At 42.2% G+C, this 20,923-nt stretch overlaps 2 protein-coding genes across 4 annotated transcripts in view; one reads left to right on the top strand and one right to left on the bottom strand.

Moving 5' to 3' along the window:
- The window catches only part of LOC117141100 (band 7 protein CG42540), a 34,751-nt gene extending 17,109 nt beyond the window's left edge, over positions 1 to 17,642 (bottom strand). Inside the window, exons 1-4 of one of the 3 annotated variants that reach the window (XM_033304422.1) lie at positions 16,891 to 17,642; positions 11,195 to 11,294; positions 10,554 to 10,565; positions 6,172 to 6,495 (exon numbers count right to left, since the gene is read on the bottom strand). In XM_033304422.1, the coding sequence (XP_033160313.1) occupies positions 6,172 to 6,495; positions 10,554 to 10,565; positions 11,195 to 11,294; positions 16,891 to 16,941 (487 nt within the window). In that variant the 5' untranslated portion in view covers positions 16,942 to 17,642. The remainder of the gene's footprint in view (positions 1 to 6,171; positions 6,496 to 10,553; positions 10,566 to 11,194; positions 11,295 to 16,890) is intronic. The other 2 variants (XM_033304421.1, XM_033304418.1) reach the window with 2 other exon arrangements.
- A 226-nt stretch (positions 17,643 to 17,868) lies between these two features.
- On the top strand, positions 17,869 to 20,433 carry LOC117139179. Its single transcript, XM_033301348.1, has 5 exons — positions 17,869 to 17,991; positions 18,460 to 18,531; positions 19,845 to 20,000; positions 20,050 to 20,217; positions 20,278 to 20,433. Exons 1-5 carry the CDS (start codon positions 17,869 to 17,871, stop codon positions 20,431 to 20,433), a joined length of 675 nt encoding a protein of 224 aa, XP_033157239.1.
- The last annotated feature ends 490 nt before the right edge of the window (positions 20,434 to 20,923 follow it).

Genomic DNA, 20,923 nt, shown 5'->3' with positions numbered 1-20,923 from the left:
TAGCACAGCCACTACTGCGGGCTCACACACACACTAGGCTGAGCTAGTTTTCCCAGCTCTGTGTCCATTTCCCTTCGGTGGTTCGGGCTCTCCTGGTTGAGCTGCTGTTGTTAGTGCTGCTGCTGCCTCGCTCGGAATCCAACTGAAAGTGCGCCAGCAGCCAGCATCCTTTTATATCCTCGCAGCACATATCCCTGCCGAGCCAAAGCTCGCTCGCTCTCAACTTTGTTATCAGCCAGCGACCAGGATCAAAGAGCTTTTTCGCCGCTCTCCCTGCTGCAGATTGCAGGTGGTGCAGCATCATCGCCAGCCAGCCGAAGTAGAGATTTAACTTTCACCTTTTTCCCAACTTGCACTGACCTTGCGCACTCCCCGAAACATTGGTCCCGGCTTGAACTTCAGGAACAAAGCTTTCTCCTCTCTTCCCAAGCTTTCGAGTCCTGGCTGGGGAAATGCGCAACAGAGATGGAGCGATGCTGCTGGCCATTTAGTACCCCCACGCACACAGAGAGAGTGAGATATAGAGAGAGTGTACTAAAACAGGACATTCCCCTACCTACAAAAAAAAAAGGCAGAGAAACCGAACTCGTGTGTGTACAGGTGACAAACCTAATTTATGACACCTTCGACATACACACACAACCACCTGCTTCGCCACTCGCATCCATTGTAGTCAGACAAGAGTGCTCTGTACCTTCTGTGTTTGTTAACTGGCATGGAATGATATGTGCGAGCATGAGCACCGGGTCCGGTGCCAGTGCCACACCATCATCCTGGCCAGAAAAACACATCCTGACACCGCCTGCCACGCTTCACTGCGAATTTCTAATGAACCCACCTCCGAAGCCAAAGCCTGTCGAACTGTCGAATATTTTAGGTCACCTGCAGCTCCTGAGCTTTGCTTTTGAGCTGTCAATTACCGTTTACGCTTCATTAAGCGCCAAAAGGGGGGTGTCGCGGGGGTATTATTGCTGGTGGCGCTGCACATAGAGAAAATGTCAATCTTCAGCTTTGAAATACCATCCCATCCATAACTCTTGCAAATTAATTTATGAATCGAACTGTTCAGGAGGTAAGATGTTATCTTCGCTGCGTGTCCTAAAAGTTTTTATAAAGAAGTATTTAGAAGTGATCATCAGGTTTGGATAATCAACGCAACATTCAAAGTTAGACACATTGCAGTGAATACTAAAAAAGTGCATCCCAAACTCTATTCTTTAAATCTAATTACTACCTTGTAACGTCATATTTTTATTCTATTTAATCTAAACATATAATGAAATTATTAAAAATTAAAGTTAGTAATTAAAGTAAGGCAATATTTAGGAAAAAAAAGATTTTTGTAAGGCGATGGAAAAATGCCTATTAATCCACTAACATTTTTATAACAACCCTAATTAGGCATTTTTTTACTAGTGTAAAAATATAATAACGTCTACTCCCTGAAGTACAGGACGCGGGCAAGTGAAGGGGGCATAGGACACACCATACACGGTGTCAACTGTCGCACCACAGTGCGTATGAGTGTCATTATGTTTGACATTCATTCACATCACTCCACAAAAGGAGCACTCCACTCTGAAGCAGGGCGGAGCAGTTAATTAATCTCGGCTTGTTGATTAATGTCCGGATTGATTTGGGTATTGCCACATATTCCCTTTTGCAGACAAATGGGGCACTCGAGTGCCAGACTAGGTGCTTTATTATTAGTCCACCAGAATGGCCCGGGACTTGGTTACTCGGTTGCTCATGTGCTACACGTGCACACATTTGCCATCAGATTCTAATCTTGGAGAGACCTGGGAATACCCGATGTGTTCTTGCCTCCCATTAAAGGTTAAATTCCGTGTTTAGGAATCGATTTTTGGTGTCCAGAAGAATTAATTTTTCTAAGAATTTGAATATAGTTTGCGTATTAGGCAAAAGCATTAAAAACTCTTTCTTTAATATATTTTTCTAGGGAATTCCAAATTTAACTACCATTACTATTTCCACTCGTTTTAGGGCAGCAAAGAAACTAGTTTTCCATTCGATTTGCATTTTCTATTAAGCGAAATGGCATCATTTGGCAAAGCTAGATAAGACTGCATGGAAAAGTTGAGGTTTCAAAGAGAATTTCACAGTGGACGCTTCCCAAACCGCTTTCGATTCCAATGCGAAAACTCTAGTTTTTCCAAACAGAATTTCATAGCGGTGACGAAGACAACGAAAAGGACTTCTTAACCACAACCGGATGGCAGTTAAGTAAGTCCCGCCCCTGGCTTTTATTTTGCCATACGCAGGTTTTATAGACAAACACATAAAAACGAAGGCGGGCCTTTTTTGCCTATCGAAAGAAAAAGCTGCGAAAGCCATAAAAACGATTTTTTTCTGCTGATGAGGGGCAAAGGATTTTCTGAGCGGGTTTTCCTGTCCAGGATTGCAGAGAACTAAGACAAGCGAATGATGTCACAAACATGGCCTAAACCAAAAAAAAAGAGACGTGAGTTAACTGGATGACAGTATGCATATGTGTGTGTGGAAGTTTGAACAGTTTTTCAACTATTTTGTATGGACGACGAGTTTCCAGCTCAATTAACTTGTACAGCATTTCAAAAAATGTGAGGCTTTTACATAAATTACATTTCTTAAATCCAGTTGTAAGCTCGATTTAAAACTAACATTTACGTTTGTTTTTTTTTCCATGTAAAGTATTATTAAGTAATTTTGTTTAATTTTAAACCTACTTATCTTTCACAATGCTAGAATTCCAAGAGACACCTTGATTTATGATCTTATATTTGGATCTTGGTATATTTTGCGGTGTAGGAATTTCGACCCAGGTCCGGGACTTTGAACCGAAAGTCCTGCGGCGCTCTGTGTGCGAAATTAGCCAGGCAAATATGTCGCACTTAACTGCTAACGGAAGTGTAGCAGCACGTCCGAAGTGGGTGAAAGTGGGTGGCTGGGTTAGATGGGTGGCCGTGGTTGGGTGGTGCGAGATGCTGCTGCGACTGTAACAATGGTCTGCTGTGCAATTGTCGAGGCCCGAGGCAAGGGGTCAGGCGAAGAGATAACTGTCCCTATCTTTGCCCTCTCAGTTCCCCTCTCAATTGTCGACGTTTGCGCTTTTCCGGCGGCTGTTGGGGAAAAACGGGGGGAAAACTGGCGTGTGGAAGGATGTGACACAAATGCGTCGAATTATTGTCATATGAGGTCACTGTCCCTGTCGCGCAGTGAAAGTTTTCCGAGACACTCGGGCAAACAAAAACACATTCAAGCCTTGTTTGTTTGCCCCGCTTTGCCGCCGCCTGCTCTCGATTATAAGGGCCAGAAGTTAAGCAAAGTTTGCTCGAACATGGCCGCAAGTACAAGTCGTAGTGCGATGTAACTACCATGTATCTGCGGCTTGTTGCGAAATTCTAAAGGAGCCCGTTGAAGGGGAAAGAGGATATGGAGGCACTATGTAGGTTGTGCGTTTGTTTTACTCCAGCTCGGAATCAATTGGAGGAGTATTACGAAAGCACAGGGAGCCGTATATTCGTTAGCATTATGGCTGGATTCACTGCTCCTTTCGCACTCATAAAATATGAATAGACGGGGTCGGAATTTATTCGACGCCGCCACCGTGGTCGAATGAAATATGCCAGTTCGGTTTATGAAACTGATTGGGCAACGACCAAGGCTCCTTGCCTCCTTCCTTCAATTCTCGTTAAAGTTGTGGTACAGAAAAAATGCCAACTTTTTCCAGAGATTCTATAGATAGTGGCAGTCTCTTTTGTAACTTTGAATAAACAGCGAAAAAGTAAAAAAAAAAAAATAAGTCATTAAGTTTTTTGTACTACTTTAAAGGGTTTTTGGGATGTGTCAATTAATTTTTATTAAGAGTGCTTTACACTATCATATTTAATTTCGTTTTTATTTATCGGATCATTTTTGTTCGGTGTTCGAGACTTTAAGCACAGCAATCATCAATGGCCATCATTAGACGGAATATTCATCTTTGGCATGCGACTGGCTAAGTAGACCGACTGTCACGGCGGACTATCTCCCAATCAATAATTCATAACCACACACATTGACGACGCATTCGCATTTGCTGGGCAATAAAATGAAAAGCGAAATGAAAAACTGGCCGAGCAAATGCTTGCCAATAATTCAACGTTGGCTCAGGGTCTTCAGTTCCTGTTCCCGCCATTGCTGTTCTGCTCCTGACTTTGTCAATGGTGAATCGGCTTGTGAATAAAAACATATATATATATGTCTCTTTGCTCTTTATATATATCTTTCCCAGCGACCACACAATGAATGAATGCCAAACGGCGCCGGACTTCGATGTCGTTGTCGATTTCGACGTCGCCGCCGAGTGTCGGACATTTTGTCCTTTTCGCCTCCCGTTTTCCCATTTGTATTTTGCCTTTTTCATTTTCCCTTTTAGCTGATGGTTTGTTCATTTTCCCGCTTGATTCCATACTTTATTTGGTGACTATCTTTTGGACGCTTCGTCGATAATGTCGCTTTTCCTTCACAGCCGAACCATGTAATATTTATTTCTCACTCCGCGCAGCATTGTGAACGGCATATTAAGCGTTCACATAAAGTTTATTATATAGACATATGCTCTGCGAATGACCAACGCGGCATGAAGCACTTTGATTTAATTGATTTCTGCTGCAGATTCTTTACTTTTCAGCGAACTGAAAGGAAACTCACAGTCTGGAGCTGAAATCCATTCTCCTCACTCCGCCACTCATTACTTGCTGTTTACATGCCGATTTCGATAAGATTAAAACTCTTGGGAGCCGTAATTAATAATTTTGCGGCTAGTGGTTATTGTGCAGCTGCCTACAGTTTTTCTTAATGGAAAACAATGAGCACACTGCAGAAAGTGCTGTTCAATCTGCAGTTGTTATTATATCATATAAATATAATTAATATTCATATGTTTTCCCCATTAAATTAATTTGCTTAATTTAATCTTTCTGAATGTTTAATCATACTGCAAAATGACTTGCAATTTAAACTAGAGTTTTTATCACTGTATCTGCTGATGTCAGCACCGCTGTGCTAACCGCACCGAGAATTAATCAAACCCCTCATTGTTTGTCCTGCACGGGGAGCGCGATCAAAGGACGCGCGAGGATAAACAGGCGTCAGGGGTCAGAGTGGCTTACGCAAAACCAGAAGGATAAAGGATTGAGGGGCGTGGGTGCGACTGGCGTGGCTGCAAACAGCCAAAAGCTGATAACGTGACCAACTTGGAAATCAATTAAAGTGCAGCAGGGACCGACTGGCGATGCGGATTCTCTGGTCTGTGGTCGAGTGTCCTGGGCAACGGGGTGTTTGCTCCCTGGCTGGTAAAACTTAATTATGGCGTCCGGATGTGGAGCTCCAGGGAAGCGGAAGTGTGTGTGGGTGTGTGTGTGTGTGCCTGCATATGTGCCACGCCCACACACTGCGCTCATCCGCCCAACCCATCCTGCGTGTCCACTGCACTCCACTCGACTTCACTCCCATTTCCCCTTGACGCTGTGCTGAACACGCCTCGGCAATTTTTCGAACATATTTCTGCTGAGTTACACCCACTTCTCAATGGATTTCCCCTTTTCCGGAAAAATGTCGCCACAGTATTTCGAGGATTTAATTAAAAGCCCAGCAACTTAAAGGTGCCTCACAGAGGATTATAAATTATAGTTGGAATTATGGAGCGGCGTCTAGGATAATTATGCTGGAGGAAGTCATAAATTTCGTTCCAGCAAGGTGAACACGGCGCTAGAGAAGGGGGAAATATCAAGATGAAACTAAGTAATCACTTTTTGAACGATCTTTACTGGGGAAAATTTAAAATAGGTCGAAAGCAACTAAAAGTAATTTGATTGTGCTCAGAACTTTTGGCATAAATTATGCATTTACGCTCTCATAAAATGATTTTTATGTGGCTTCATGAAAAGTAAACAAATTCCACATTCAGAATATGTTTCTTAAATGTATTGTTTCACTCTATTTCTCTAGAGCATAGTACATTTTTCCAATTATTCAGATTGAAATAGCCATTGTTCAGTCGAGCCTTGAAACTTTTAAAGGATATTTCCCAAAGGACATTTGACATTGTTCTCCTTGTGCCCGATCAGCAAAAGATATGGGCCATAAATCTGTGGAATTTACTGATTATTTAGCCCCGGTGGTGCTTACCCCGATCGAAACCGAATCCGGTGGTGGATCCCGAGGCGGTGGTGTCGAGTGCCACTCGGCGGGGCGAGACGCTCGTCTCCCGCTGGCTACTGTGGTTGCTGCCCAGCATGGCTTGCCTGCCGGTGGAGCGCGGTGTTTGGTTCAAGTGGTTCTGGTGCTGCAGTGCCCACTGGTTCTGGTGCTGGTGGTGTTGATTGTACTGGCTGTGCTGGTGCTGTGGTGCAGGTCGACCGTGCCGCTGAGGTGGTGGCTGTTGCATGCTGGTGGCAGTCACTTGCCACAGGCTGTCCGTGCGGTCCGATATTTTGATGCTTTGCGAAGGACCTTTGTTGATTGAAATTGAAGTTTCTGCCACTTGCTAATTGCCACACACACACACACCCAGAGAAACTGCTCGTCCAACTTTTGGTTGAGTTTGCCACCGCTTTCGTTTATTTAATTTCCCCTTTAAGCAGCACGCTCTCAACAAAGAACTCTGTTAAAAAGTTTTCGGGCACAAAGTTTCCGAGCGGCTGGTTGGCTCCTTTCCAGAACCTGGGCTTTTGCCCACAGTTTCCTCACTTAAATTAGGACGACCACAAAGGGAAAGCCACAACATCAACAAAGTGCGGTGCAGCAACTGCGATTGTCAAGTGAGCCGTACGTAAGATGGCGTTCCTGCTGCTAAGACTCATCGCGGTTCGTAGTCCGTCGTCCTTAATCCGGAGTTTTTAATACGCTATCCTTAGTCCGTAGTCCACCAACCGGAACACGAGCACGAAGCAACGAGAATCGAACACGGAAACACGGAAAACTAATTTAATAACAACACAATTCCTGGGGGCATGCAACGTGCTGGCTGTCCGCTATCCGCTATTCGTTTGCCACAAGCGACCAAAGCGAACTGAACGAGGGTTTTAAAAGTATTTACGTATTTATCGAGTATATTTTGCTGCCCCCTTTGTTTGCGCTTAGACAACAATTGATGGCGGTCAAGAGTGGGCCGCAATTTATGCTAATTGCCATTGACAGTGGACAAGTTAATAGCTCACAAACTACTGTTCGCCGTTCTCCACTTTCCGCTTACGTTTTCAGCTCAAGGATGCAGGATGTGGACTGCCGGATGCCAGATGTCAGATGGAACGGAGACCATTCGCTTTGGAGCAGCGCATCCTTTGTTGGTGACAACCTCGAACTAGTTTACATGCAACATAGAAGCAGCCCCGAAATATATATTACAATAAATACACTCGGAAAAGTGGTATGTAATTCGTTGAAATACTAAAGTATGGCCAATGGATGAGTATTATATGTATTTTTTTGAGTGCACCCCAACCCGTTAGCAATCCGCTGGCGTTGTGGAAAATAACCCCCGCAACCGCCTTCATTATGCCAGTGCTCATTTGACTGCCGCTGATGCTTTTGCATCAGTCAAGTGAAGACGAGTCAAGTCGACTTGAGTCAACTCGACCGCGTTGTCAACTGTCGCATCTGTGTTCCCCCCTCCCCGTCCGGCGAGCTCCACCCTTTTGGGCCAGCAAGTAGGCCATTTTAGCGTGTTCTAAGCCCAGTTCGCCACCACGAACTGCGAAGGCTCCAGTCTCGACTTTCAACCGGCTGCTCCCGTGGGCAGAAAACAGGCAGCAGAAAACTGGCGAAAGGCGAGCGAAAGTCACGCAAGGACTCGACTCCTGGCCATATCCTCGCCGATTCTCGGCTGGCATTTACATGCTTGCATAAACCTGAATATTTAATGCCCCAGTCAGCAACAACTGCTGGCTCGTTATCTTTGTGTTTGTCAAATTGAATTGTAAATATTTGAAAGGCGGCAGCATTCATTTATCCAGCTGAGGGGAAAACTAATGCAGCCGATGAGCTCAAGGATAAATTGTCCACGAACATGGGTATTGTTTGAACAGCAAGTTAAATAAACTGTGAAAAGAACAATATCACTTACAGTGAGTGAAATAAATATTGTAATGAATATTCCTGACGTAAGGGACTCGTTGTGCCCTATTGCACAAGCAATCTTAATGTTTAAATAAAAAATATTTGAATATTCATAGGAAGCTTGAAACTAAACAGCCAGGACCATTAGATGTTTGTTTTCATAAACTGAAACTGATATCCTTTAACTGAATTTTATAATTAAAATCCAGTTTGTTGTTTTAGGTGCATGCCACCGCCAATAAATTGAATTCGTTGCATTCATGCAATTACCTGCTTTCGGTAATTTCCTTTTCCGTTTTAGGCTTGGCTAACGAGCAAAAACTGGTCATCGTATTGAAATAAATTACACTAATTGGTTGCTTGTGTTTACTTTGCCAGGATGCACCATGCACTTCGTTTGCCAGGCAATACAAGCTACATACGTACTTAAACATCGAAATTAGAACCCCATTCTGGCAACAAGTTAAGACTGGAAAGTCTCCAAGCTGCTGTGCTGTCCTGTTGGTAATTATCGGAATACGTATACGTCCTGTTGCACCACGATATGCTGGCCGTTAGCGTCTCGTGCTAAAACGCCACTTGTGCCAGATTCTATCGCCATTTGCCTTTTGTGCGTCAAATTAAAAACTTCCGCATGAGGCCACACGAGGCACTTGCACCCGAATGCGTCATTTTCTGGGCTGCGTTGGTTGTCTTTTGTCTGCCAAGCCGTATTGTCAGCGCCTCTTGGCCAACTGCCAGAGTCTGGCTAAGAACTGACGAGACTGGAGCCGACATAGCCTATTATTGTGCTTTAATGGCAGCTAAACTGGCGGGCTGTTTAGCCAAGAGATGGAGAGAGGGACAGGACAGGAGACAGACAGGAACGCCTCTAAAGCCGCCCTAATTAATGGCATTCTTAAAGTTTACCCTTTTTGCGGGTTAAGGAGTTTTCCTTTGCAGCAAACATTTTTCAATTGTTTGCCAACTATTCAATACTCAATTTCCAGCATTTAACTGTCATCTTTCCGCTTGGCTCCGTGTCCTCAGGGAATCCGAGCCAGATCGATATGCAATATCCTTGCTCTCCACTTGGCCAGAATGCCAAGCATCCTCCGTAAAAGTTGTGAAAAATCTGTGCGCATCAAGTATGTGCTTCAAACGTATCATTTGAATCTGGCCGAAAGGGGAAAAATGCTCAGACATTTATTTTATTATTTTTTCTTCTTGGCTTTTTGGGCGGGAAAACTCATAACCGAAACGAGCAAGGAAAACTTTTGCCCTTTTACACAGAAGAAATTACGAGGCGAGTACTTAAAACTATAAGTTTGCCAGAAACTGGGCTCTTTCTAATTTGTAAGTTAAGTTTTAAGTTTCAGAATTCTAAAAGTTAATCACTTTATAGACAATTTTATGTACTATATATATGTGTAGTATGAATGTTTTTGTGAACTAATTTAAGTCGACCTATAACTCAACCATAAAATGTTAGAGATCTAAATTAAATGTGATAAGAAATCCAAGACTTTCGAAAAGCTTATTATTTTTGCTGTGCACCAAAGTAAAAAGGCTGCGAAAAGTTCTTCAATGAAGGACATGAAATATTTGGTCTATATGGCTTTTTGTGTTTGCGTTCGCGTCTAAGGCGATTTTCTTAACTTTTGCTGCAGCATCCAGAGCATTGAACTGAGTGCCTCTGCATTTTTGTTGGCAGCCAATTCCCGCAGGGTTGGTTTGCTTGTGGAAAATGGGGTTAGACTGGGCCCAGCCAGGCGTTTTTAATTTCTTTTATTCCGACCCGCTTTTGTCATTGGCCTGCAAATGATTTGTTTCTTACTTTTGTTTTCCTTTGCCACTGCTAAATGCCAAGTTTATGCTAAATTTTATGGGTCGAACCCGGCTGGTGGACAACTGGGGACCCAAATTAACTAATGATGAAAAATGCCCTTCCCCATTTTTGAGGACCTCTTTCCGCGCTGGCAATGGTTAATTTACAGTGGAGGTCAGCATTATGGTTTATGAGCTTCTCAGTTGGCCCAAATGAAGTTGCCATTCAGACGGACGGGCGGACTGAAGAGCCGCAGAGCAAAAGGCCCGGCAGGAATATAGCACAAACAGATATTAAGTATACGCCCCCGAGACCATTTCCTTTTACTGGTAAACGCAAATGTAAATGTAATGCTAATGCGTTTCACACACAAGCGCACAGGAAAACCAACATGCATTGCTCATACGCCCTGTTGAACACTAGAGAGCAATCAGGCGCCTGTAAATATTTCATTTATGCACTCGGAACTTAATTTCGGTCTAAACTATCTCAATTGTAAATGAAATCATACTTACCAGCACAAAACTGATGTGCATATTTGCACACAGCTCGGATAATTATACTATGCGTATATACAAACCCGAAAACCGAAACCGAATTCGAATCGAAAGAGTTGTTATTAAAATATTAATCAAGTTACACTCACCAAGTCTACGTACTACAGATGAAGAGATGTGAGAGAGAAGCGTTTGGTTGGTTGATTTTGGTTAGTTAGTTGGTTAGTTGGATTTTGATGAGGCATTTTTCGTTATTTGATAATTGGAATGCAATTTTGTACAGATTGAGAGCGTTCCAAATTCGTCGAATTTGTTGGGCAAGCATCATGAAATGAGTATACGTTTAATATATAATTTAAAGGAAAGAAACTGGTTAGTCGACGAATTTACAAATTGCACAAAGTGACGTGTGTTACTGTGTGAGTATTTCTCTGTATATATATATATATATTATATGTGTCGGAATGACGATTGCATCTACGCTTGGCTTAAATCTAGGCTAAGAGTAAGGCGCAGCGTGTGTGAAAGGCATGCAGAGACATGGGCGTGGCGGAGGGGGATGCAAAACGGTTAAGCGAAATGTGAAACGCTATTTATTTGCCCCTCCTGCTGCGGCATGGGCATGGGTATGGTATGGTTTGGGTGTGGGGATTAAAGTAAGTATGTCAACTGCAGAGCCAGTAGGTCAGGGATAGTAGTCCTGCCAGTTTCGTTACCTCTCTGTGTGATTGGATTGGGGGTGGGACTTGGGGAGGTCTCTGTTTTCGGCTGCCACTGGCGACACACTTACTTTTCATGATCCGATTCCTGTACTCATCATCGCGCTGCATGGCCACGCTGCCACCGCCGTTGGAGACCATCGAGCTCACTTGTTCCATGGGCACAATATCCTGCAAAAAGGATACACAGCATATATAGTAGCGGAAACACAAACATGCATGCCAAAACTCCCATCAATCATCAACCCACGCCATATGTTTGCCGTCTGCTTATCGGCGGGAGTTATGACCATGGGAAAACCAACAGAACAACAGAATGGGCAAAAATGTGTGGAAACCTAATTAGAAGGGGCGAAAAAATTGCATTTATTTCAGCATGTCCTGCGGCCAAATAAATTTCATAAATTTCCTTTACGTTTTTAATTGTGTGCAGGGCTTTTTGGTACGAAAAATGAACTAGATAAATTGCGGTTTTTTTCCTGCGCTTTTGTTGAACTGCCAACAAAGGCATTCCATTTTCTTTTTTGCACTTGTTTTTTTTTTTTTTGCCACTTTGACTGGTTCCAGCTGCCCGGACAGGAAGAGCCCAGTGGAGCAGCTGCTCCTGCCCAGCCAGCCGTGATATATTCCCCCGGATATATGTATCTGTATTGTGTGCAGTCAGCGGACTGTGCCCCAAGGGGGGAAAGGGGAACGGATGTTGCCACGGGGGGAGATTGAGCAAAATGGATTATGCTCGGCTCGCTCGTCGACATTTATTAATGAATTTACGGGATTAGCGTGGTAATAAACGCATTCTGATCGTCCGGTTAGCTGCTGCTGCTGCTGGTTTGGATTAGTTGGTGAAATTCCTTGAGTGAGTGGTGCTCAATGGACTCAAAATGATGGGAATGAAAGGATTTTATACAATGTATAATATTTCATTTTTATTACCTTGATTAGAAATGAGCAAAGAGAATGAAAACACAAGCATACAAATGCACTTTAACCATATTTAAAGCTGATTGACTATTTGAAGAAATAAGTTGGAACAATATGAAAAATTATGAAACTGAAATTATCAAACAGATAACCGAGCATAAATATCTAAATACAATCTTGTTTCCTGATAATTTTATTTATTTCACATGGATTTAATACTAAAAACTAGCGACAACAGAGAATGAGAAATGGAAAAAAATATGAGCTAATGAACATTTTAAATGGAACACATTGTTATTTGTGATTTTACTAAAATGATAAAAATTAAAAGCTGGGAGTCAAAAAGCGAAATAAAATGCATAATTATATGAGCTGGCAAATAAAACATCATATATTTCATAATAATAGCATTAAGATAATGGTAAATTAAAAGAGAAACAATCATTTCAAAAGGGTATTATTATAAATAACAAACAGAAAAGGCGCCCCCAGCAAACTTAATTCCAACTAAATAAATATAAATTCACATTTATCTCAATAAACTGCAATCTATGTTCTTTTCTGTGCTGCCAGAGTGCTGAAGTTTATAATTTATTTCAGCAAATAATAGTTTGATTGATGGCCCGAAATGAAAAACGCAAAAATCTGGGAAAACAAACCATTTTCCGGCCGAGCTGGGAAAATCAGCTCTGTCACTCACACTCGTTTGGTAAACAGAAAAAAAAAGGAAAAGGAACACGAATCATTTGGACAATGCAGTGAAAATGTGATCCTGAGCCAAGCGGCGGGTCAAAGGGCACATGGTGATGCGGCTGAGCGCGTCACGTATTCGACATGTATAATGCGCAATTCAATTTTGATCTAAACACGCATTATGCAGCATATTACGCATACGCCATGTTGCCCTATACTTAGCCCATAAAACAGAGGCAATTTAAATGCATGGTCCTGTATGCGGAGTACCGAATGCTCACCAACTGCTTTTCCGACTGTCATATTAACGGCCTTTGCATATTGAAAATGTTTTTGCCTGCAAAATGTGACAAACTTTCGACGACAACGTTGCTTTTTGGACTTGTTGTCGTTGTTGCTCTGCGCTGGCTCGTTGCCAGCAGATAGATATATATCTATATGCCATGTGCGGATGTGGAGGACTATAACCAGGAGTGTATGTCCCAGGATAACGGACCGAGTTTCTGAGTACTGAGCACGGAGCACTGAGCTCTAAGCCAACCGGTGAGTGGGCTTTGAACAGGTGTGTGCAGGTGGCAGCTAAAGGTGGAGCGAAAGCTTTCGGGCTTCAATTAAATTGTTGCCGAAATTGCTTTTTGTTTTGCAAATAAACTAAACATGAATGGAATATCAACAATGCAGCCCATGAATGCGGGAAAATGCGGTGCAAACAAAAGCACATTGAAATAGTGGTTTAGAGGTTATAAATCAAAAGCTGAATAACATTATATGTTAAAGTACATTTGCGAAATATTCGCCGTAAAATTGCGTTGCATAATGAGAGAAAATAGCAATTTATGAAAGAATAATAAAAGCGTAAAACTATAATGTGAATGATGGCGAAATGTAAATATTGCCAGATAAAGCAGAAAATCGAAAGCCCATTAAAAAGTATGTTCAACATTGCATGGATAAATATTGAGCATAAAATTAAGCGAAGAAAATAAACAGAATGTTAAATTTTAAAGTATAGCCAAATAAATCTAAGTGCACATGGAATAGAAGTCATATATATCACAGTACAATATTGTCACATAGATTCTGGCGAATTTTCCGCAAGAATTCTTCGGCAAATTAAGTTTCATTTCACCCCAAAGTTGCCGCAAGGACATGTGTGCAATTTGGATAAATCACGTGGCAAGTCCTGACAACCGAAATGAGCTTTCCAACATTCGATAAGAAACCGTCAGCAGATTTCACCTCTGCCACCTTTCTAAATTTCCCCGGCTCATGTGTGTTGACAAAACTTTGTCATATCGCTGTCGATGGCATCGATTTCAATTTGGAAAATGGTCGGTCGCGCCGCTCGGATTTAATTAAATGCAATTGCCCCCGTCAAGGACAAAGTGGATGAAATTCGATGTCCGGCTCGAATTGCATTTTTTATTCCAATCTTCCCGCTGGCCTCCAGCGCCGTTTTTGTTTGAATTGCCTCGGCAAATTTAAACATTTTCATTTACTTGTCTGTCGGTGGTGGCCTGCTCGTTTTTCATCCCTTTTTTCCCATCGTTTTTCCGACCGCGACCTGCTACTTTGTCATGTAAATTAAAGGGTATATTGTAGCGACAACGCGACCGAAACCCGCAGCTGGAAGTCACACAAAGAAAGGTCCTGCCAGGATCCGGATCCCAACACGCATGGAAGTGCACTGAGAATCAAACTGTAATAGTTATGAAACATAGGAGATCCTTATTAGCGTTGCATACTTTTGAGCACCTTTGGAATATCTTTTCAAGAAAAAAGTATCTATAGAGGTGTCTTATAGTATGCAAGAAATTTTAAAAGCCCAATTTTAGATACCAAGTTATACAAGTGTTTCTTATAGCCCCTTTGGTTACTTAGTTTTCCCAGATTTCTTTCTCTGTTTATCTGAATTTTCAGGGAGGTAGTCCCCTATATGTGCTGGTCATAAATAAGCCATTGGCGGGATTAGTGCTAGCGAAAGTTGATGGCCTGTACTTTACCGCATATGCATGTATGCTGAATAATTAATTTTTATTGATCGCGATTGCGTAGTGACACCCAAACAGCCGCGTCTGCTGTTGTTTATTAGTTTTCCGAGGCTTTCGTTGGCCGCGCCTCGTTTGTGGGGCATAAAGGGCTTGCGACGAGGGTCGGGCGCCATTGTTCCCAATGTGCCGCATAATTATCAGCACACACTGTTGATATACTCAGCTGTCTTTGCGCCGATGAGGATGTGGATTAGGAGATGGATGTGTGGGTGGCTGCACTTGCCGCTGTTTACCCAATTGTATCGCGCTAATAAAGTTAATGTGCTCGCTAAACTGTTGGCCATGACTCGCATTTGGCCCTGATGACCCAGAGCCAACACGGCCCAACCCAGTTAAGCCCGAACGAGAAGTGCGCTAATTGCCTTTCAAGTTGTTGACTGAACCATCCCATTTGGCTTTCCCTTTGCGTGCAGGGCTCTTGGCCCGGCCAGAACAACTAAGTAGTGTAACGGCCAAGTTTCAAGTGCTGGCAGAAAATATCGGGGAACGAAAGTTTGAGCGATGCCCCAGCTGAAGACATAATCGATCTGGCAACTAAAGTCAGCTAAAGAGTTCACGATTTGTGGTTACTTCATTTTGTGGCTCTGTAGAATTGTTAAATAATCTAACTGGAACTGTGGGAAAAACTTGTTTGTGGCTTTTCCAAAAATGTTCAAAGCTGAGCAATGATATTTTATTCTCCAGGAGTGTATTGAAAGAAGTGAACACATTTTATTTCAAAAGTAGCCGAATTATAACAATGCTGTACTTTACCATCATATATATTTTAACACATTTTTCTGGCAATTTAATTAAATAAATTCTGGCTTGACAAATATTTACAATAGTGGAACATAGAATAACCTTGTAGCTTGTTGACCTAACGAGTTTGATTTTGTTTATTTTCCCAGTGAGTTGTGTTTTTAATACACTTGAATGCCTTTTGTGATTATCCTCTTCCGTTTGCTCTGCAACCATTGTGCAAATTGCACTGAAAAACATGTACTAATCTGAATGTAAATATGGAATCATCAACCCCTTTTACTTTCCACACTGATCTGGCCTTTGACCCCGAACCACACTTAAGCCAAAGCCATCGCCAAGTCAATGACAATCCAAATATTTGGCCAAAGCTCAGGGCGAGAAAGACAAAGGATCCGGAACTGGGCTAATGCCGGGCTGAGCGACCTCAGGTGGCAGAGTTTCATCCTGCTCCTGGGAAACCTTAGGCCAAATATTCGCCGTAAAACAAATGCGAAGTGCGACTAAGTGCAGTGTGTAACTGCAGCACTCAACAGACAGCAGCAAACTGATTAAATATCCGGGCCGCAGTTGGCGTACGTTCCGCTTGCCATTCACAATCCCTGGCTCAAACGTACACTCAGCATAATGCGAATCCATGTAGGGAAATGTAATTTGAATGCCAAAACAAACAGCGAGCTGGGGAGCCGTTTGAAAGGCGGCCAGGAAAGGCTGGCTGCCAGGAAGTTGGCCAGGTGCTTGGGCTAAAAAACAAAGGCCGCCGCTGGATATTTACCCACTGCCAGTGCAGCTAAAGCAGCACGACCAAAAGCAGCAGCAGTACAGCCTTAGCTGTTGCAAAAGCAGCAGCAGCAGCTGCTGTGGGAGCACAAAACAAAGCCTTGGTAAACAGCCCAGCAATGTGATTAAAAAATAAAGGAACGCAGCACAACAATGGGAAATGGAGCACAGACTCAGCAGTACACCGTGGGAAAATATCTTAAGAGATTCGTACCATATCAGGCAAGTTTTACGGAGTTCCAAATGCATTTAGTCCATAAAATCTATTGGAAACATTTTGACTTTTAAAGCATGACAGATTAAATCGACTAACTTAATTTCTAATTGCTAGGCTTTTTATTAAATAATCTATACATACTCGAAGTCTGTTAAAGGCATAAAAACAAACGCTACATTTAAAATTTTTAGATTTTTATGTATATTATATAGAGGAGTTTAAAACATTCTAGACATTTCTTTTAATACTTTTTTCTAGCACCTTTAACTGCTATGGAATAAAACAGGAATATATTCAAATGTTTTTGGTTTTCCTTTTCACAGCTGTGTAGTTTAAAGTGGAAAGTTTTTTAAGTGGAACTCACCTCGTAGCGTGTGTCGATTTCTGGCAACTTCTCCAGGAACTCCTCGACCATCTTTCGTTGCACGTGCGCCGAGCACAGCAGCCACACACATACAAGCCCCCACGCACTCACACACACGCACACACACTAGGCCACGCACTCGCACACACACACACACACAGTCAGCACGCAGGATACGATACTATTCAAATTGACACGCACTAAATTAAAGTTTCTGCTTATCAATTATGGACAAATGCTAATTGCCGCTGCTGGGCTTAATTATTTTGTGGCTCTTTGGTATTGACAATAGATAAAGCTGAAACACCTGTTGTTGTTGTTTTTAGCCTTTTGACTTTTTATAGAATATAGAATTTGGATGTCACACACTGAGAAATTCGTAGGTTGCTGTCCTTTTTGTGGCCGTATGGACTGCCTGAGTTTTGGCAGTCGATCTAAGATTAATCTAAGGTTTTTGCACTTTCCGTTGATGTCTTGTGTGATTGTCTTTGCCACTCGATTGTGATGGAGAAGTGGGGTGTGTGTTGTGTATTTCTGGTCACTTGGCACTCGAGTCGGTCGGTAGTTTTAGCCCACACACAAATGGGCTAGCAAGCGAAGTTACAAAAATGCAATATTATCGGGAAGCGGAGTGGAAAAGAAGCTGCAGCGGAACCAAAACATGTGCCAAAACTCCCTCGAAAAACGGCAGCTCAACTTTTTCGGGCCCTGTGTGTGCGAGAGACGAGCAACCAACAAGCGCTGTCCGTTCACTGCCGTTCAGCACTAACAACAAACTGCAGAAAAACAAAACATTTATAGCCAGGCCAGGCACGAGTCGAGTCCAAAGTCCTCGTCCTCGTCCGCAGCGCACTCATCGCCATCGTCGCCATCGTCATCGTCGTCGTATCGACGGCCCGAGCATCAGGATGTTCTAAAAACCGCCTGGCACTCCGTGCAGCATCTCACTCTGAAGCGTCGCCAAATTGACGGAAGCCGATGAGGCTGGCCGATAAAGAGTGTGGCAAGAACGTGTGGCGCGCTTTTTTGGGCGCCGGCGCAAGGCAGCTGAAGCCGAAAGGGGCACACGGAACTCCGTCGCTCCGGCGACCCATCCATCCAGTATGTATATGGGATTCTGGGGATTCCCCTCTCAACGTGACACACATCGAAGTCCTGAGCTTGCGTTCCAAACAGCAGGAAAACAGCATCCAGTGGATCGCAATTCGAGTGCCTAGCGCCGAGTGCCGGAGTTGCATGTTGCATGTTGTGCGCTGCTGTGCCGTCCCTTTGTTTTGCCAGCACTTGGAAATAATTTGCAGCTAACGAAGGCGGCGCCACTCAAAAAGAAGTCTCTCGCTAGAGGACCCTCCTTCCACTCTATCTGTCTATCCAGCTTCATCTATTGCTGCTCCAGCCAGCGCTTTTTGCCACGGCAATGGGGAACCCCCCATGTTTTTCTAAGCCGACTTAGAGTCGAGCAGTTATCATTAATCTCGAGCACTGCACACACACGCTCGCAATCGATTGCTGTCAGCAGGTCGAGTTTGTCTAGCAATTACCACTGGAAAAACAACAATTACTTCGCAGGGAGTTCCTCCCTATGACGACTACAACGACCCTCGGGCCCTCGGCACCACTAAGCCATTCAATCAGGAACAGGTAAACAGCTTGTTACGGAAAGCACTACCTATCTAGATGGAAATGATGAACCTTGGCTCAAATCAATAAGAAAATGTGTTAGGCTTCCTGGTATTTCTCAGTATAAAGTATCAGATTATTAAGATCTAAAGTAATATGTAAATATTGTTTAAAATTCGTATTTAAATATAAGCTAACTAGATGCAATCCCAAAGTTGCAATAGTTAAGAAACCGGGCATTCTCTGTAACATTATTAAGCAATCTCAAATAAGTACTTACCGCACTCATTGCCGCCATGTCCTGTCCGTTCGCAAGTCAATATTTAATCCCAATGTTGAACTATGACCGTACCGCACTCGCTGGCCAGTCGAGGAACACTGAAAGGAGCTCGGCTGGCTAATCACAGTGAAATGGTCTCCGCGATAGTGCAACAATTGGCTGCCCGCACACACCTCGCCGAGGATCCTTGCCATATCCTTTCCGAATGTCAAAGTCAAACGTGAAAAAAAACAATTACTTGTCAACAGGCCAATACCAGTGTACATGGGAATTCGAAAAAAGTGGCGCCCCCGAAAAGCAAATCTCAGCATTTCGGTTCCCTCGTTCAATGTGTCGGTTTAAACTTTAAAGTCCTTGAACGCAGCTGCCTAAATGGGTTTTTGGTTTCCAGGCTCGCAATGAATTATTTACACGGCAAACAGGTGAATTAGCAAATGTGTTAGCGTGTGCTGGTCTAGTGAAAATATGACAGAAGCACGTACGTATTGAAAAGCCTTAGATTATTCAGCGAAGTTCGTTTAAAGGCTATTTTTAAACTACCCGCTAACCATTTTGAACCCTTAAGGTCATTAAGCTGCATGCCGTGAAATTTAAATATATTAGAACAATAGTATTTATATTTATAGTAATAGTTATATTAAATGTAATTAAAAAAAAAACCTATTTAAAGACATATTTCAAAAATATTATGCATTTAGATTTAAGCGACTATTTGGAAAAGGGTTGGCATTACGAGAAGTAAGCCCACATTTTTAAGTGAGTACTTAAAGTAATTGGACCGAGTTGAGATTACACAAAGAGTTATTAATGAGTTAATGGCAAGCGGCCAAATAATTTGTTGTTACTGAATTGACTGCAATAATAACGAGGGAATTATAAATTTAGGTTATTTTGAATGACCAGAAAAAAGTGTGTATTTCTCATTGACAACGAAACTCTGACTCGCTGAGGTCGAAATGAGTTCTCTGATCGTACTTCTTTTTTTCCTATTCTTAGTGCAGGAGGTATGTATATTTTCTAAATACTAAAACCATACTTATACGATTAACTGCAGGCTCGGTCAAGAGTGGAGTTTACCAACATCAAATGCACTTCCTGGGATCCGGAGTTTGCCCACGTGGAGCATTGCTATCTAAAGTCGGTAAATCGTACATATAAATATATGTCCATAAGAGTGAATTTGTTACAAAAGCCCGTGTCCAGAATTAAAGTAGGTATTAGATCGTATTATTGATTCTTATTAAGCTTTAACGTTTCAGGTCAACATAGCCACATTTAAGCGGTACAATGGCTATAAGCCGTCACTTTATAACTTCACGGTTGATGGCTGCAAATTTCTTAAAAACCCTAAATCAAATCCAGTTGCGCATTACGTTTACCGACTCTTTAAAGATTTCTCCAATTTGAATTATACCTGCCCTATTATGGTAGTGCATTTTCGTACCAATTAAGAATGTCATTCATGTTTTTAACTTGTTTGTTTGCAGGACGATCCTATTGTAGAAAAGCTGCCAATTAGTCACATTAACAAGCAAGTAACTTCAGTACTGCCAGTTCCCTGTGGAGACTATTTGTTTTCATCGCATTGGTATTTCTACGATATCAAGCGTATCACTATAAATGTATATTTGACAATATTTTGAATGAAAACGTGTTAATATGAATTGATAAGTGGCTTAAACTACACTATTTTTATTAACCGCCAACTATTTAAATAAAATGCCAGAAAGTGCTGAATGATACATAAATGATACTGCTTTAAAACATACAAAGTGTCCTCGTTATTCAATACTCGCAAAAGCTGATTGTTGAAAAACTCGACAGAAAAGCCTGATATCTATTTTTATTATCTAAACCATTTTTGTAAATTACGGTTCATCAAGCTGCATGCCGTAAAATTGTATCTGCTTAGCAAATTGAAATCTATTCGAACAATTATAGCTAAAATTAAATTGTATATTTAAGGGAATAAGGTTGCTTTAAAGCGAACATTTTTAAATGAGCACTTGAAATAATTGGGCGGCCTCATAATTTGTTATTACAGAAATAACTGATTGACAACGAAACTTTGAATCGTTTAGGTCGAAATGGATCGTACTTGTTTTTATCCTATTCTTAGTGCAGGAGGTGTGT

This window comes from Drosophila mauritiana, chromosome 3L, assembly GCF_004382145.1.
Source record: "Drosophila mauritiana strain mau12 chromosome 3L, ASM438214v1, whole genome shotgun sequence".
Lineage (NCBI taxonomy): Eukaryota > Metazoa > Arthropoda > Insecta > Diptera > Drosophilidae > Drosophila > Drosophila mauritiana.
Note: the sequence above shows the minus strand (reverse complement) of the source record. Positions and strands in the feature narration are given on the sequence as shown.